Source organism: Emys orbicularis, chromosome 1, assembly GCF_028017835.1.
Source record: "Emys orbicularis isolate rEmyOrb1 chromosome 1, rEmyOrb1.hap1, whole genome shotgun sequence".
NCBI lineage: Eukaryota > Metazoa > Chordata > Testudines > Emydidae > Emys > Emys orbicularis.
The window spans coordinates 273,057,654-273,076,368 of NC_088683.1; the positions used below are offsets into that span (position 1 = coordinate 273,057,654).

General features: G+C 39.8%; 1 protein-coding gene across 1 annotated transcript in view; it reads right to left on the reverse strand.

Annotated features, from left to right (window-relative positions):
• GPC6 (glypican 6) overlaps positions 1-18,715 on the reverse strand; it is a 1,130,045-nt gene that overhangs the window by 749,647 nt on the left and 361,683 nt on the right. The window contains exon 2 of the mRNA XM_065417255.1: positions 11,985-12,143. Coding sequence (XP_065273327.1) covers positions 11,985-12,143 — 159 coding nt within the window. The remainder of the gene's footprint in view (positions 1-11,984; positions 12,144-18,715) is intronic.

The following is an 18,715-nucleotide window of genomic DNA, read 5'->3' on the forward strand; positions in this document are numbered from 1 at the left end:
CCCCTCTCCCTTGGCCGCCCCAAGCACCTGCTTGTTAAGCTGGTGCCTGGAGCCGGCCCTGCGTAAATAGCCTTCCTCCTTTAACCATGGCTGCAAACACTAAACCAAGTCCTACAACTCCTACACACACGAATAATCCCATTGATTTCAATGGCACTCAGTACCCAATCTTTCTCAATCCTCAAGTTCTCAATCCTTGCCTGAACTCCCACAGATACCATGGACTTGAATACATGGACTGAGGCCAGAATCAAATAGATTGAACTCTTGCTTGACATTTTTAAGGCACTGCTATTTCACTTTGTTCCAATGTTTCTTTTTAGAAATGGTTAAATTCATGCATGAAATCTGTTTCTATTCATGCATGAAATCCCACAACAGTGATGAAGCCTGTGGCAAGCAATCTACTGCTCAAATATGCAGATGCCCAGCTCACTAGTTACTCTTCTATAACTACATAAAGTTACACCTGCTCAGAAATATAAAGGAGAGGATTGCACCATTAAAAAGATCTGTTTAAAATTATCCTTCAAACATGGTCAGGATGCCACGGATTTCTGTGTACTGACTTTGGGCATATGTATTATAAGATTAAAGTCACCCCTGTACAGAGGACCAGCACAAGACATGCACGCAACTTACTTCCCACTTGAAGCCCTATTTTGAGGGCTGAAAAGAGACTGAAGGGGACCCCTGGTCCTTTGAACAGGGGTGAATCTCACTACATAAAGAATAGAGCATTGCAAGGTGCCACTGACACCAAGGCAGCGAATTTACTAATGTAAGATCCCACAAATCTGCAAATCTCTAAAAAGATTCCAGGCTTTTAGGGTACCCTGTGGTACTTTTTAACATGAAAATTATTTCATCCCTCAAGCTGTGCTGTGAGCACTGGTTACAATTATTAAATTGAACTCTTCATGAAAGCTTGGATGATGGTTCTGACTGAAACCAACAGCTCTGCCAAGGACTGAATCCTTAGGAGAAAAATCTACTTTATTAAATAGGAACGGTAACTACTGAAAAGCATAGAGCAAGAATTGCATATTATGTTTTGTTTTATGCGTTATCATTTCTGTTTCCATTATTCTTACTCAATATCTCTCAAATCTTAATCTTTGATAATAAGCTCATGATTGCCTCCCTATAAATACATTTTGGTGCTGTAATGTTATAAAGGGCCTGATCCTGAGCTGTACTTGTCAAGCTGTGTCTATACTGTTCCACTGGGAATAGCAAACCTGGTAATTACTGTGAGTGTCCAGTGACAGGGGCTGAATACTATAGGGGGATGTTTTCAGAGGGACTCAGATATTCGGGTGCATCTTTTGTTAACCTGCCAGACAAAGAAAGGATTGGCAGAGGAGATTGTTTGCGTGGCTAACAGGCCGGTGGTGTCATGGCGCTGACACCCCATTAAGCACAAGAAAATCTCTCTCTTGATGAGGCAAGGGGTAACAAAGTGGCTCACAATCCCAAGCACCCGGAGATCACATCACAATCACCAGGCCTAGAGGGGTGTATTAAAAGCATACTCATGGCACACAAGCTCTTATTGTCTTTTAAATCCTTAAACCAATCATTGCAGTGCTAAAAATGACATTTCTGGGAATACTGCTGCCAGTCAGCGGAAGTGCCATTTCCAAGAAAGCAAGTTCAGCAAAGTGGAACAGGTGGGCTGAAATAATAAGAGGACAAGGAGCCATTATTTAAGAAAAGAAATATTAAAGCTGAGAGTTGTCTGAAATGAGCAGAGATGTGAGGGTATTGGTTTACTGTGTCACCTAGCTTTCTAGGATTCCAGTGTTCCTGCTTCCAGCCATATTATTTCAAGGTTTGCTTTTAATTTTCCAGTTCTTTGGAGATAAGTAAAGGTATAATGTAAGGAGGACAGCAGTAAAACAATAATGCACTGGTTAAGAGATTCGTGTCAAAAATACTATTTGTCCATTTAATGAATATCAAGAATCAGAAACAAGAAGTAATAAGGCAACTGTTTCCATTATCCTGTAGGTGGGAATTGTTGCTTTGCAGCCTGGATTAGAGATGCTACCCTTATTTCTGCTTCTTAGATCGAGGTTTACTTTTGGTGCATATCACATAATGCAGAGCAGCTAGTGACAAAGAATTACAAGTAGGTAAATGAGGGCATCTATCATTTGTCTTTGGGGCGGGGACTGTCCTTTTATTCTGTGTTTGTCAAGCGCCTAGCACAATGGGATCATGTCCCTGAATGGAGCTCCTAAGTGCTCTGACAATACAAATAAAATTACAGTAATTTGTTCAAAGTTACAAATGGGTAGCTGTCATTAACATCCAACAGTTCAGACACTGATTCCATAATTAGGGCCTGTTCCTGGACCCATACACATCAGAAGATCTCAATCACATGAGCAGTTCCTTGTGGCTTCAGTGTTCTCACGTAAGGAATGTTATTCACGTGCATACGTGTTTGCAGGATTGGGCCATTAAGGTTGAAAAACTGTTTTCATTCTAAGTGACTCCCTTAACATTAAAAAAAAAATCCTATTTGGCCCAAAGTTTCTTATTCAGAGTTTCAGGCCAGATTAAATATTATTCAAAAGTTTTTAATTGATAAAAAAAGCATTTTTCCCCACCCAATCAATCTGAAGTACTTATACTGCCCCTGTGAGCGCATCCAATCTTCAGTGTATTTATCCTCACAACTCCCCTGGGAAGTATCAAAGTGCTATAATCCCCATTTTACAGAAGGGGAACTGAGACACAGACAATGTAAGTGACTTGTCCGAGATCACACAGGAAGTCTTGGGCAGAAAAGGGATTTGATTATTAATTATATAACTGATTTTATACTAACTTTTTAAAGTTCAATTTATTTTGAACAGTGTGTGTCTGGCAATGGAGGTTCATTAAGTTACAAAATCCACTAATAGGGAGTTGCCGTTTAGCCAAGGATGCCAGGAGATGCACAAATCGCTCTCACCCACAAGTTCTGCATAAACAGCACATGACAGAAAGAGATGGTTATTTTTACTAACACTGCTTTTTAGGGCTATCTTTATAGCCCTCTTTCTTACCCTACAAAATATGCAGTGCCAGCTGAATGGTCTCTAAAGAATATAAATGGCATCAAGCGTATGGATCTCTGGGTCTCTATGGCTGTAAAAAGAGGTTGGGGCACTACCTTGATAATTCCAAAGGATAGATCGATACAGTTGAAGCTTTTTCTTTATTCTGTTCAGGATATTTTTCTTAATGTCTCACACATTCTGCTCAAAACTAGCCATGTCCACTAAAGTTGCTGACAACTATTCTCAGACACCCTTTCATTTCTATAATACCATTTATTAGAACAAAACCTTTTCCATGATTTTCATATGGATAAGGAGACAGCATTTCTTTGATCAGTATCAGATCAATTTAGTTGAAATAAAATTCTTTCCGTAACTTGCCTATAGTTACTCAAAGGATTAGCGAGAAAATGTCACTGAACAAATACTCGTCTGCTCATTAACATTCAGGAAAAAAACCCTGTGGTAGGGTTGGTTTCAGCTGCTGATAGAACAATACTTAAAAGAAATTGGCTTGTCTGTGAAACAGCTGCTCAGCAAAGCCACCATGCAAGGGAAATGGTGATAATAAGATGATAATATTACAACTACACTGGGAGCATAATATATATTAAGCTGCTTTGGTATGCAGTGGGGGTCCGAGAATTATAACTTGATTGCTTGTCGATTACTAGTGATGTGAAGCACCTGATCACTACATGGATCAGTTCTGTCCAAAACCCTGAACTAAAAGTGAAAAATCATGCCTGCTGAGACTCCAAATATTCTTGATCTCCTGTGAATTTTCTGTCATCTCGTCTTTCAAATGTTTAGCAAGTCTATTTCTAATAGAGGTATTTTGCTATTGCTTTGCAATACAGTTTGCCCAGAATGACCACTATTCTTATGCTTCCTTGGACAAGATTTTGGGGGACAGGAAGCACTGAATCATCTGTACAAATGTGAAACTTGCAAATATAACAGTGCAATAGGACAGGCAGGCAGAGCCATTGGCATGCAGACTTGGGCAGTAGATATCTATCTCTAGCTATCATGAAGTCTCTTAGCTCACATAGCTGGCCAAAAATATTAGTGATCTCTCGGATGGATCTGGGGTGGCTGGGATCACGCTTGGCAGGCTTTGATCCTTCCCACCAGATTGGAGACAGAGGGTTGGGATGCAATTATAATGGGGTTCTATATGAGTTCAGAGATCCGAACACACAAAACACATTGCAGGGTTAGCACCCATTTTATGCATATCATATAATATTTCTATATAAACACGCAGTACAAGAACATTTAGTTTGCAACTTTCAGCACTCAAAATTTAGTAAATGCCAGTATTAAGGCTGCTCATTAAGTGAGGTTCATCCATTCTGTGCACTAACTGAATCAGGGGTCCTGAGGAAAAAATAGTTTATGATCATGTGATTAAAGATTGCAAAATAATGTATATGCACAAGTGGGCTAAGTTAAGGTTGCCCAGGCAACCTTAATTCTGGGATTTCCTAATTTTTGAGTACTTGACTTTACCACCTTAATAATGTTTATTTTAATTTAGGGTGGGGTGGTTGTATGTGTAATTTCCTAGGTTTCTGAAAAAATTAACTGAAAAATCAGAAAGTCCATCATGTGGTATCATATTGTCACTCACATTGGCCATCAGCAATGCTGAAAACTTTAGATCCAGCACTCAGACCTCTGCTGCTTGCGCTAAGAGTATGTGATAGCAGTAGATTCATAGATTCATGGATTATAGGACAGGAAGGGACCTCAAGAGCTCATCGAGTCCAGTCCCCTGCCTTCATGGCAGGACCAAATACTGTCTAGACCATCCCTGTTAGACATTTATCTAACCTACTCTTAAATATCTCTAGAGATGGAGATTCCACAACCTCCCTAGGCAATTTATTCCAGTGTTTAACCACCCTGACAGTTAGGAACTTTTTCCTAATGTCCAACCCTTGCTGCAGTTTAAGCCCATTGCTTCTTGTTCTATCCTTAGGGGCTAAGATGAACAAGTTTTCTCCCTCCTCCTTATGACACCCTTTTAGATACCTGAAAACTGCTATCATGTCCCCTCCCAGTCTTCTCTTTTCCAAACTAAACAAACCCAATTCTTTCAGCCTTCCTTCATAGGTCATGTTTTCTTGACCTTTAATCATTCTTGTTGCTCTTCTCTGGACCCTCTCTAATTTCTCCACATCTTTCTTGAAATGCGGTGCCCAGAACTGGACACAGTACTCCAGTTGAGGCCTAACCAGCGCAGAGTAGAGCGGAAGAATGACTTCTCGTGTCTTGCTCACAACACACCTGTTAATGCATCCCAGAATCATGTTTGCTTTTTTTGCAACAGCATCACACTATTGACTCATATTTAGCTTGTGGTCCACTTTAACCCCTAGATCCCTTTCTGCCGTACTCCTTCCTAGACAGTCTCTTGCCATTCTGTATGTGTGAAACTGATTGTTCCTTCCTAAGTGGAGCACTTTGCATTTGTCTTTATTAAACTTCATCCTGTTTACCTCATACCATTTCTCCAATTTGTCCAGATCATTTTGAATTATGACCCTATCCTCCAAAGCAGTTGCAATCCCTCCCAGTTTGGTATCGTCTGCAAACTTAATAAGTGTACTTTCTACGCCAATATCTAAGTCGTTGATGAAGATATTGAACAGAGCCAGTCCCAAAACAGACCCCTACGGAACCCCACTTTTTATACCTTTCCAGCAGGATTGGGAACCATTTATAACTGTTATCCAGCCAGTTATGCACCCACCTTATAGTAGCCCCATCTAAGTTGTATTTGCCTAGTTTATTGATAAGAATATCATGCGAGACCGTATCAAATGCCTTACTAAAGTCTAAGTATATCACATCCACCTCTTCTCCCTTATCCACAAGACCTGTTATCCTATCAAAGAAAGCTATCAGATTGGTTTGACATGATTTGTTCTTTACAATTCCATGCTGGCTATTCCCTATCACCTTTCCACCTTCCATGTGTTTGCAGATGATTTCCTTAATTACTTGCTCCATTATCTTCCCTGGCACAGAAGTTAAACTAACTGGTCTGTAGTTTCCTGGGTTGTTTTTATTTCCCTTTTTATAGATGGGCACTATATTTGCCCTTTTCCAGTCTTCTGAAATCTCTCCTGTCTCCCATGATTTTCCAAGGATTATAGCTAGAGGCTCAGATACCTCCTATAGTAGCTCCTTGAGTATTCTAGGATGCATTTCATCAGGCCCTGGTGACTTGCAGGCATCTAACTTTTCTAAGTGATTTTTAACTTGTTCTTTTTTTATTTTATCTTCTAAACCTACCCACTTCCCATTAGCATTCACTATGTTAGGCCTTCCTTCAGACTTCTCTGTGAAGACTGAAACAAAGAAGTCATTAAGCATCTCTGCCATTTCCAAGTTTCCTGTTACTGTTTCTCCCTCCTCATTGAGCAGTGGGCCTACCCTGTCCTTGGTCTTCCTCTTGCTTCTAATGTATTGATAAAAAGTCTTCTTGTTTCCCTTTATTCCTGTGGCTAGTTTGAGCTCATTTTGTGCCTTTGCCTTTCTAATCTTGCCCCTGTATTCCTGTGTTGTTTGCCTATATTCATCCTTTGTAATTTGTCCTAGTTTCCATTTTTTATAGGACTCCTTTTTATTTTTTAGATCATGCAAGATCTCGTGGTTAAGCCAAGGTGGTCTTTTGCCACATTTTCTATCTTTCCTACCCAGCAGAATAGCTTCTTTTTGGGCCCTTAATAGTGTCCCTTTGAAAAACTGCCAACTCTCCTCAGTTGTTTTTCCCCTCAGTCTTGATTCCCATGGGACCTTACCTATCAGCTCTCTGAGCTTACCAAAATCCGCCTTCCTGAAATCCATTGTCTCTATTTTGCTGTACTCCCTTCTACCCTTCCTTAGAATTGTGAACTCTATGATTTCATGATCACTTTCACCCAAGCTGTCTTCCACTTTCAAATTCTCAACAAGTTCCTCCCTATTTGTTAAAATCAAATCTAGAACAGCTTCCCCCCAGTAGCTTTTTCAACCTTCTGAAATAAAAAGTTGTCTGCAATGCAGTCCAAGAACTTATTGGATAGTCTGTGCCCCGCTGTGTTATTTTCCCAACATATATCTGGATAGTTAAAGTCCCCCATCACCATCCAATCTTGGGCTTTGGATGATTTTGTTAGTTGTTTAAAACAAGCCTCATCCACCTCTTCCACCTGGTTAGGTGGCCTGTAGTAGACTCCTAGCATGACATCACCCTTGTTTTTTACCCCTTTTAGCCTAACCCAGAGACTCTCAACACTTCCATCTCCTATGTCCATCTCCACCTCAGGCCAAGTGTGTACATTTTTAATATATAAGGCAACACCTCCTCCCTTTTCCCCCATCTATCCTTCCTGAGCAAGCTGTACCTATCCATACCAACATTCCAATCATGTGTATTATCCCACCAAGTTTCGGTGATGCCAATAATGTCATAGTTGTCATCCTGTATCTGACCAGCAAGAGGGGGACGGGACTGTTTGCCAGTGAGTTTCAAAGGTATTTGCTGACAGCAGAGGAATAGTGAGACTCAGGACTTATCTATACAGAGTTACTGAGTGGCAAACTATTGCACCATAGATTTATACCCCAGCATGCTGCACACAACCTAGCCGTGGACCCTTCTTACCTCATGATAAGAGTTCCATAGTATACTACGGAATTTGTGTGCATGGGAGCATGGGTCCATGTGGCCAGTTAGTATGCAGTCAACTAGTGCACCATGGATTTACAACCACCTTGCCATGGACTGTCTCTCCATAAAGACAAGCCCTCAGAAATCTTGAGTTTTGTTTTAAGCTCTGAAGAGAGTATGCTTTGGGGTGCCCGGATTCTTCTGCCCTTACTCTCCAAGCACGCCCCTTCTGCCTTTTCATCTTCAACCTGTGCTTGTACCTGTCCTGACTCTTCTCCACCCCAGCTCCTTGTCCCAGTCTCATTCTCCTTGCGTACTCCATCCCAATCTCCACTCCTCAGGCTTCTCATCCCAGTCACAGATTCGTTACCAAGACATTCACAGTTCCCTCTTTCCCACATCTGCTCATATGACCTGTCTGTCTTCCATACCTTCATCTCCAGCCACCCCCACACATGTACATTCCTGGTTGTCCCTGGCTCCCATTCTTAATCTTCTTCTCCCTGCGCTCCTCATCCAATCTCAGTGTCTTCTCCCTAATTCCTTAGCCAGTCTCTTTGCCCAACCAGTACCAGTTCACCACCACCACCACAGTGATTTTTAAAAGGTCCATGAATTTAGCCAATTTAGGGCAGATTTTTACAGGGACACAAAGGCTGGCTCCCTGCTAAGTTTCAAGTCCCTGCTCCAAAGCAAGGGGGCACTAGAACTATTCAAAATGAAGGTAACCAGAATATTTTAAATGGGTAAACACTGCATTTGCCTCTAGCCTCATTCTTGGGAAGTGCTGAAACATTTTGGCTGTAATTTTCCCCAAAATAATTAATCCTGACACCTAGCATGGAAAATTTCAGCCCAATTGGTTAAAGTTTGTCAACATTATAAGAAACTAAAAACAAGGTTCTCTAATGGGAAGTGTCAGGCAACCTTAATAATAGGTGGACCTACCACCTCCATCTGTAACTGAAAACTAGTATCCATGTAAAGTGTTTGAAGTGGTATTTTTGAGACTGATGAAACGAGCTGGAACATAATGCAAAGTGGAGGTTTTGCATATTACCCTTATGTTCTTCCACTCCTTTCCTAAAACAAGGCTAAGATCAACCTTGACTTCACTGCTTAAGTTATTTATAACGTTTTTCTAAAAACCTCTTCCATTATATATATGACTTTTTGTATGTGTTTTGTTTCACTGGTGCCAAAATTTTCAACATATGCACAAACACATATATATTTTGGTTGCTGATACGTACGTCTCTTGATGAACACAAGTACTAGACAGCAACTTCCATTAAACTGTTTTATTTATTTTATTATTTTATTTATTTTATTGTTTGTATTGTGTAGTGCCTACAATCCCTAATCATGGACCATGACCCCACTGCATTAGGCACTGTACGAACACAGGACAAGAGAGATGGTCCAAGTCTCAAAGAGCTTACAGTCCAAATAGTCTAAAAATCGAATCGTTCTTACAGCATAAATAGTGCCCTACCATTTTAAACTGCTTCAAAGCCCAGACAGACTATAGGTAGCCTATAGTGAAGATGAAGGCTACTTGATGGGTATGTTATTCCATGGGAATATCTGCAGTGCCTAGGAGGACTCAGTATTCCTTGCATATAAAAAGAATACCTCCAGAACAATTGCAGAATCTGATTAAAGGAATATGAAATGAAGCTCAGTTGTTCAGTGACAATGCTTGAACTTCACATGACAAACACTCTCTTAAAAAAAAAAATTAAAAAAACATTAATAAATTTACAGATTCCAAGGCCAGAAGGGTCCATTACAATCATCTAGTCTGACCTCCTGCATAAGAAAGGCCAAAAAACCTCATCTAGTAATACACCGCTACCTCGATATAACGCGACCCGATATAACATGAATTCAGATATAACGCGGTAAAGCAGTGCTCCGGGGGGGGGGGGGGGGGGGAGGAGGGGGCTGTGCACTCCAGTGGATCAAAGCAAGTTCAATATAATGCAGTTTCACCTATAACGCAGTAAGATTTTTTGGCTCCCGAGGACAGCGTTATATCGAGGTAGAGGTGTATCTGCATCAAGCCCATAATTTCTGTTTGAGCTACAGCATCTTTTAAAAAGATATCCAGTCTTGATTCAAAGAAATGGAGAATCCACCAAAGCCTTAGTTGTTCATTGTAGTAATATAAAAAGGCATCGAATTATCAAGAGTACAAAAAGGAATCAGCTGAGATCTGTGACAAACTATTGACCATCTGCAAGCATTTTTAGTATCCTATGTAACTCACCAGATTCTATTGACTATATTGGTTTCCATGCACAAATGGAAGAAATCCCCGCAGCTGCTCTTGAGGGTTTTAAATTTTCACTTCTATTTACAAACCCAACTTTGAATATTGCACATGCTCCAAGATTATTTTTAAAATACAAAAATGAAACTTTTAAATTTTCACAAAGCCAAACAGAATCCTGAAGGTGCACTCTACACAGTCAGCTCCAAATCACATGCAACAGATTACACAATTAAAAGATTAAATAATAAATTCATACCACGCCAGCACTCTGTTACCTGAATGCACATTCCCAACATTCCCTCCAAGAATCAGTTTCCACACTGTAAATTATAGCAGCATCGGGGCTGGGAGAAGGGGATAGGGAATTCACAGCAGCCTTCTCCCCTCTGCTGAAGGAAGTGGGAAATATATGCCTCCCCAAAACTTTCCACAGTGCTTCTCTACACACACACACACACACACACACACACACACACACACACGTCATGTAACAGTGGGAAACTATCACAGAAAATCATATTCTTCTCATAGTGAAGCAAAATTTTAATGGAATAAGGAAAACAATATTATCCTAAAAGCTACAATCTCTCCCAGCATTTCACTTTACAACTTCAATGTGGAACCTTCCCCTGCCCCCCGTCTGGCTTATTAATTGAAAATTAAAATACAATATAATAAAATAAAATACCACCACCACCACCCGTCCTCACTCTTTGTACATAGAATTGCTGATACTGGTTTCCAATTCCCCACACAGCAACAGCATTCAACCTGCTATCCCCATGAGATTACAGAAATTAGCCTTCATTGTCCCCTAGCCAAACTTCCAATCCCTTTTGGAGATCCAGTCTAACACATTTCTATTTTCTTCCATCCTGTCCCAGCAACAGATATGCACAGATCCTTGCCACGTTCAGCAGGGTTGACCAGCTCCACTCCAAACTTACATTCCAGAAGAAGTTCTGCGTGGGGAGAGAAACATGCAGAGAAAACTCTGCTTCTCCTTTGCCATGCAGGTTATACTCCTCTGGGCATGTCTCATACACAGTTCCTAAAGAGAGGCGTCTTTCCCACATATACATATTATGAAATACATAGAAGGAAACAGTCAAAATATATCTAGACCTCAGATGAATGCGTATATGGACAAAGCAGTGATTGAACATATTAAACTTGTTATTTTAGCACTTACTACTTTGTGATTTATAATGAGAAAGATTTATTTAATAAATAGTGCCCAGGGGAGAATAAGAAGAGGGGAAGAAAAAAAATCATTTTACATTCATTGCTAAAGAAAACTACTGTAGGTGAATTGTTAGAGCAAGTCTCTGATCCCTTTCCCAGATCTTCCTAAACTGGAGAAAGGAGAGATCATAGTACTGAATGGAAAGAAAAATAACCAAATATCTGTCTGTCAATTACTGTAGAAGTAGAAGATTTCAGTACTTCCTGAGAGGTTTGTAGTGAAATTCCTCCCATGTGTGTGCAAGCCATGGGTGTTCAGAGGGACACTGTACTTCACAGGGAAAGCACTGGCACTCAGAAGAAAGAGTAAGCCAGGCTACAGACGACAAAAAAAGCTTTACCCTAACAAAAATCATGGGAGGTCCATAGTTCATCTTGCAACAGTGAATGTAATTGCAAGCTTAAAAATTGTATTTGAAATTAGGAGAGGAAAAATGATGTATCTTATGCTGATCTCTCTCCCTCTCTTAAAGAAAAATTAGCCAAGTCTGCAGACACTCAACTGCCTAATTCTTTATGTTACTGTAATTAAAGGCAATAGTTACAGAGCTGATAAAGGGCACAAACTGTAAAGTTAACCCTTATCTTAGCCAAAGTGATAACTGCAACAGTGGTATCAAATTGTAAAGGAAACAAAATCAGAATATATTCTGAATAATGGACTCATGTACAATTCCGGAAGTCAATTTGAAGGCTCATTTTCTCAACCTTCAGAGAGTAAGCAAATTATATCCCAACCTACCATCAAACTTCTTGTGCCTGGACACAAAGGTGGTGCGCACAAAGTGACTTGTTTCCTCCACCAAGTTTTCAAACTCCAGTTTGCTCTGTTGGCTCAACTTGTCCTCCATTTCTGTGGTGCAGCATGTATACTCCTGAGGACAGATTCTCAAATGTTCCCCTGCAATCGTAAGAGAAAGTATATTGATTACTTATAAAAAATGAGCAACAGGTTGTGATTACCTTAATGTACACAGTGCTCATGAAATGCACACCGTTTTATTTAGAGTGCATGAACAAACATACTGATCAAATATAGAAACAATCATCTCTCTGCTAGACCATTTCCCTGACCCTCCAGTCCTAATATGGGAACACTTTGCATCTGACCTACAATTTGGCCTTAATCTTGGATTCCTTGCCATATAGGGACTTTTGTCTTTTCAATGCCATTTTGGTAAGCTTTGCAGTTCAAATGAGACTCTCTCAAGGTTAAACTGATTCTTAATTGAAGAATCCCTTTATGTAAATCTCGAGGACAGTTGCTTGCTCCTTCCTTGCATTTGAAATGTTCTGAGAAATACCCGGCGACCAGGCTAGCAATAAAGCTTTCAGAGCTTTCTCTCTACCAAACCTCAGATATGAGAATTACAAATTTTGGCAGCTTTGCCATACTCTGTTAGACACAAAGGGTTGGCCTGGGGAGAAAAGGGAAGAAAGAGGATGTTTCCCTGATGTGTCTTTCTGCCTGTTTGACTGCCTTAGTACAGCAACACTTTCTTCCCACTTTCTCCCTTCTGCTCAAGCAAGTGTATTTTAATAGCAATGTTTGGGTTCCACGCATTTTCTTGGAAGACATTTCTTGTCAGACACAGCAAATGCTCCACTTGAAGCAAGAACGTGATGAAGGGTTTAATTAATGCTTATGTTATATGGAAATGCAATGTAAAAGGTAATGAAAGCCTCTTATTTAATTCAATAGATTTCTCTCTTTATTCAGTGACAATATTGCCTTCTTCAATGCAATTTCCAAGTGGAAGCCAATTCTGTAGCTCATGAAATTAAAATGGTCTGTTATTACATGAAATGTGAATTTCCAATTGATGTTGTACTCTGGGTGTCAGAAATGTTTAGCCTGGGCTGTATGAAAGGAGGGAATTCCACCTCCCTGCTGAGAAGTAAGAAAAATGATAGGCCTCTTCTTGTAAAGCAATGAAAGCATTTAGCTTTTCATATACTATATGCTGAATAAATTCCTCTGCAAACCTTTATATGATGCAAATAAGATGATGGACAAAGCTCAAGGATTAAATACATACTGGGGACTTGATTCTCATTTACACCAAGGCCGCTTTGCACCACTTTGGAGTGTAAAGAGGACTTAAAATGTGTGAGTTTGTAAGCATGAGTGAGAACCAGGCCCTGGGTAGCTTTCAGAAGAGATATAATTTAGTTATTGTACCATCAAAACAATTGAGGTATTAAAAATAAGTACACATGCTTAGAACAAACATTGTGTTGCACGTGAATCTGCCCTTACTTTATTCCATTTTTTTAAAGCTTTTTGTTCTGAAGTGCAATCATTCCCAATAACCTTCAAAGATTTAATTTGTTCCTCTGTGAGTTTTCACATAGGAAATTTCTTTTAGAAATCTGAAAACTTTACAAAAAATGTAGACATGATACATCTTGAAGGAGGGTTATTTCATCATCACTCTTACTACTTATTTGTACTGCAGTCTTAACAAGGAGGCCCTAGTCATGGACCATGACCCCATTATGCTAGGCACTATACAAACAAAAAAGAGTGGTGGGTGTTAGTGATGATCTCACTGCTTATTAGAGGTCAGAAATAGAAAGAAGATTGAACATTAGATGCCTTTGAAAATCTGTCATTACAAGCAGATTTGCCCATCTGAAGTGATTATGCAACATTGAGAAAACGTTGCTAGACATCCCCTTTCCAAATGTCAGAAAATCCTCACACAAAAAGACTCAATAGCCTTCTGATTTTCAGCTGAAAACTCTGGAGAAACATGTACTTACCTCTTTCCAGCTTTGGGGATAGTTTATGCTTCCTTTATATCACAACTACTTCTTTTTGTCTCTCTTTTTTCCATGTTCTCATGAACTTTGGAATGTATTCCTTTCCTCTCTTTTTCTCCCACATCTGTTTTTTGTTGGCCTTATCAAATAGTGCACCCATATGTTGTCGTTTCTATTGAATAACAGCTAATAATCAGGGTTCAGTGCTTAACTATGAATAGCCACAGTTCTAGATATTATCATTATTTCATTCAAAATATCAAAGTACAATAAGGCCTAAGCAGTTCAGTATTTCAGCTATTTTGTAGCATCATTAATTTCCTCTATCCCATTTATTTGCAGGCCTACTTTCTCTTTATTACTGCATCGATCACCAATTTGTTATAAAAGTCCATCTCACCTCCTTGACTGCCAGGAACTCATTCTGTTTATTTTCCTTTTTCTGTCTCTGTCTCTCTCTCTTTTTTTTTTTTTTTTTTTTTTTTTGCAATTTTTATTTTTTCCCCTTAACAGACTGCGTGTTCTCATTTGTTTCATTACTTATATCCTTACCCAATAATTTTAACCACCACTTTCTTAGTGGTTGAAATGTGGATTTCCTTGTTATCATAAAAACTCTAGATATCTAATACCATTCATCCACTTCCTCTCCCCATATTGTACCCTTCTATATGGACATTCCAGTTATGAGAATCTTCCGGTTTCAATTATGCCCACTAGATTAGAACAAGCATTAGTAACACTTCTAGCTCATCTGTCTTTTTCCACATACTTCTTGCATCTTAGTGCAGACCTAAAAAACGTAATACTATCTGTACTCTTCATATTCTGCTTCCAAACAATTTTTTTCTCATTTTATTTCCTACATTGAAAGTACGTGCCAGAATACAGAGTTAAGCAAAAGTTCCCAAGTCGATACTTTCTACCTCAAATTCTTCTGATTCAAAGCTCACTGAAGTCATTGGAAGAGTCTTGCCGACTTCAAATGAACAGGAGCAAGTCCTTAAATCTTATATATAAAACATTGCAGGAGACACTCAGGCCAAGATGTTCAAAACGGACTGTCTGTCTGTTAGGCTCCTGAATCCATATTTAGGCATTCAGTTAAGTAGCCTGATTTTCAAAATTAATGAGCACACAACAGCTCCCTGCTTAAGTCAGTGTGAGTTGCTGGATGCTCACAAATTTTGAAAATAGGCCTCTTAACTGGATGCTTAATATGAACTCAGAGCCTAACTTCAGGCACCCAAGTTAAATTATTGAAAAAGCACATAAATGACATAGGTTTCAAAGTGCCTAAGTCACTTTGAGGACTGCTTTGAATACAGAGTACTCTGTCACCTATGCACTATTGAAAAATTTCCCCTTTGTCTATTGTACGCCTTTAATACACATCTAGTGGCTCTTAAATTTCACAATATTAGCAGAATCATCCCACTAGCTGTCTTTTATCAGAGTCCTCTCTATGGAAGATGGCCATTTTGGTTTAATTTCAAGCAGGCTCCATCTCCTCTAAGACTGTCCTTTGAACATATGTTTTTATCCCTAAAATCTGCTTTCCTCCATGATACCAAAGGTAGCTATCTATTGATAGTAACACTCATTCTATAACACTGATTAAGAAAAAAAATCATGCAAAATATTAAAAGTAACTAAAACATTTAGCATTTAGTCCCTGAAATCATTGTGCTCCTGGGTGGATAACTCAACATCAAGCTGCATTATGTGCTAAAAGGCTGCATCATTATTACATATTGCACACACTAAAACAACATCAAAAGAACATTATTAAGGTGGCAAAATCAAGCACTCGAGAGTTAGGAAATGCCAGAATTAAGGCTGCTGGTGCAACCTTAATTTGGCCCCTTGTGTTTGTGTGCATTTTGACACAGTCTTTAATTACATGGTTATGTACTATTTTTTCCATAGGACCCCTGCCTCATTCAGTTCACAGGATGGACAGTGCTAAGTTAATGAGGAACTGCCAGCCTCATTGCCCAGCCAAGCCCAGCTCCCAATCCCTTACTCAACCTGTCCCAGCCTTCCTGCCCAACCAGTCCATGCCTCCCCTCCCTCTGCTCCCAGTCTCCTTGTTCAACCATTCCCAGGCTCCCCTCTCCAACTCACAGTCAGTTTCTTCCCCTCTCACCAGATCCTTTCCCGATCTACTCCTTTCCCTCTTCCTTGATCCTTTGTATTTGAATAGATGGCTTCCTCCTCCATGCTGTCCAGGGCCCAGCCGGGTGTGTGTGTGTGTGTGTGTGTGTGTGTGTGTGTGTGTGTGTGTGTGTGTGTGAGATTAACAGCAAAGGAGAGACAGACTCCCCGCTCTCAGTTCCAGTGCTCAGACACACTCCAGAGCAGCTGGGAGAAACCATTACAGACAAGGGAAATTTTTCTAGCCCACATAGTCCTGGACTGGAGCAGATCAGTGTGTTGGGATGGTCACATATGCAGTCTGGTCACACCTGTTGGGGTTACTAGGCCTGCCTTAGCCAGAGTTCTTCCATGTTTAAACTCTGTCCTTCCATGTTTAACTCTAATCGGCCTCAAAAGCCAAGGACAGGAATTGGAATGTGTAAATAGCCAGTTACCAATTACAACCCCCCCCCCCTCATACCAGGTACCAAGCAATAATGATGAGGTTTGCATGTTTTTAGCTGGAGAAGGGGTAATAAACTAAGAGTAAACAGAACCAAATACCTGTTTAGAGGAATGTTACTAACAAGCTAGTTTTATAGCCCTAGAATGATTTAACGGCTTAAATGTATAAACATGCCTTCGGTAGAGGGGAGGGGGGGTGGTAGAGAGGGGAGGGAGAGTGGGGGGTGGTAGAGGGGGAGAGAGGGGGGTGCTTAGTTGTGAAAAGTATATGAGGAGAGAAACTGTTTTTGCTGGGGTGCTCGATTTGAGACTTGCCTGTCTCCTTGCACCACTTTGAGATCTCAAATAAACTTTGATTGTTTCTCCACCCCGGTATGTTTATTGGCGCGAAGCACGCCGGGCAACGAACCCCGCTGTTGCTATCCTCGGGCCTCTGTGCCTGCAACACACCTAGAACCTGTGAGGGGCTGAAGCATGCTCAGTGAGGATAGAATCTTTTCAGATTTTAGCTGTTAAGCTCTAGCAATCCTCTAATGAGCCTGGGCAAACTGCATTTTTTCAAGGCTTATAACTTACCCAAATTTGGGTAACTTTTCATGGACATGTCAAAAAGCACAACTGTGACACAAAGGACACCCCCTGCCAAATTTCAAGTCCCTGCCACAGAACATGAGGGAGCTGGAACATTTAAAAGAACTGGTCCCACAATTTTTTAATACAGGCAAAGCAATGTATTTTCCCCTAATCTCATTCTCAGAAATGGTTAGACTCTTTTGGCTGAAATTTAAAGAAAAAGAAAAAGAAAAACAGATAGTCAGACTGACACCCACCCACCCACCCACACACACACACTCACAGTCAGCTTGGAAAATTTCAGCCCAAATGGTGCAAGTCTGGCTAAATTATAAACAATTGAAAATAGGGTCTTATAATAGGAAGTGTCAGCCAACCTAACTAATAGTTGGCGCTCCCAGTCCTGTCTATAATTATTTAATCATTTATCTTTATTTTCCTTCTTTAACTTTTCTGTTTGCCATAGTTGATAGTACTAAGTTTTGGCAGAACATCCAGTTCACTCACTTTAAGGAAAACAGAAGATGTCACAACTCTGCTTTTTCACATTTTCTTCTAAACATTTTTTTTATTATTCTTTAAGAGAGTTTTTGCTGATTCTATGTAAGGTTTCCCCATCAGCGATATCAAGCCTGCCCAGATTGGAAGTAATTCTAGAGACTATTTTTATTGTGCTTCCTTTATTTCCTGGTGCAGGCTTATTTTCCATTTCATTTGCATTATCCCAGGACTCTAACAAAAGGGGTTTAAATTACTGATCTTGGTATTTACACATCTTAAGTATTTTACAGGCTACTACTGTGCTCACAACTGATATACCACCTCTTGCGCCGTGAAACTCCTTATGTTTTACATTCTCAACGATTATATGGCATGAGTGGCTAGTTTTTCCTTTTTGAAAATGGTGTCTCCATAGATAAGCTCGACTGCATGTAATTTATGCTGCATCAGCGCTATGCTGGAATCAAACAAGTATTAATTCAGCAGTTCCTAGTGACCTACTACAACTCATCTAACCACCGTGTTTCCAACCAAAGTTGCTGACTTACATCTCTCTCCTTTTGTGGCTTATGTTATATAAATCAAACCAATTGCCTGTTACAATTTCAGCTACTACTATTCAGTTTCAGTTTTATTACAGCTATAATCTCACACCTGTCTTCACTTCCTCCAAACTGGCAATTTTTACAGTTGAATTTGGTAATCTTGCTTGTATGGCACTTTGAATGTAATAAAACGATTTACAAGGCAGTTGTTTTATATTCAAATACACAATAGTTTGGTGTCCCCACAACATGCCATAAAATTATAGAAGCTCACTAGAGCTTTTAAAAAAATTACATAAATAGAATAATTGGCTTCTACCAGTCTATCAAAGTGCCACAAGTTATCTATGTATGGTAACTCTTTAGGAGGAGTACAATCTGAACGTATCGCAAACCATTATGTAAAACAAAATTAACCTTTATATTTCCCCTAACAGATTACGGTTCTTCTGAAGCCCTGTCCACAGCTATCAGTAACACCAAG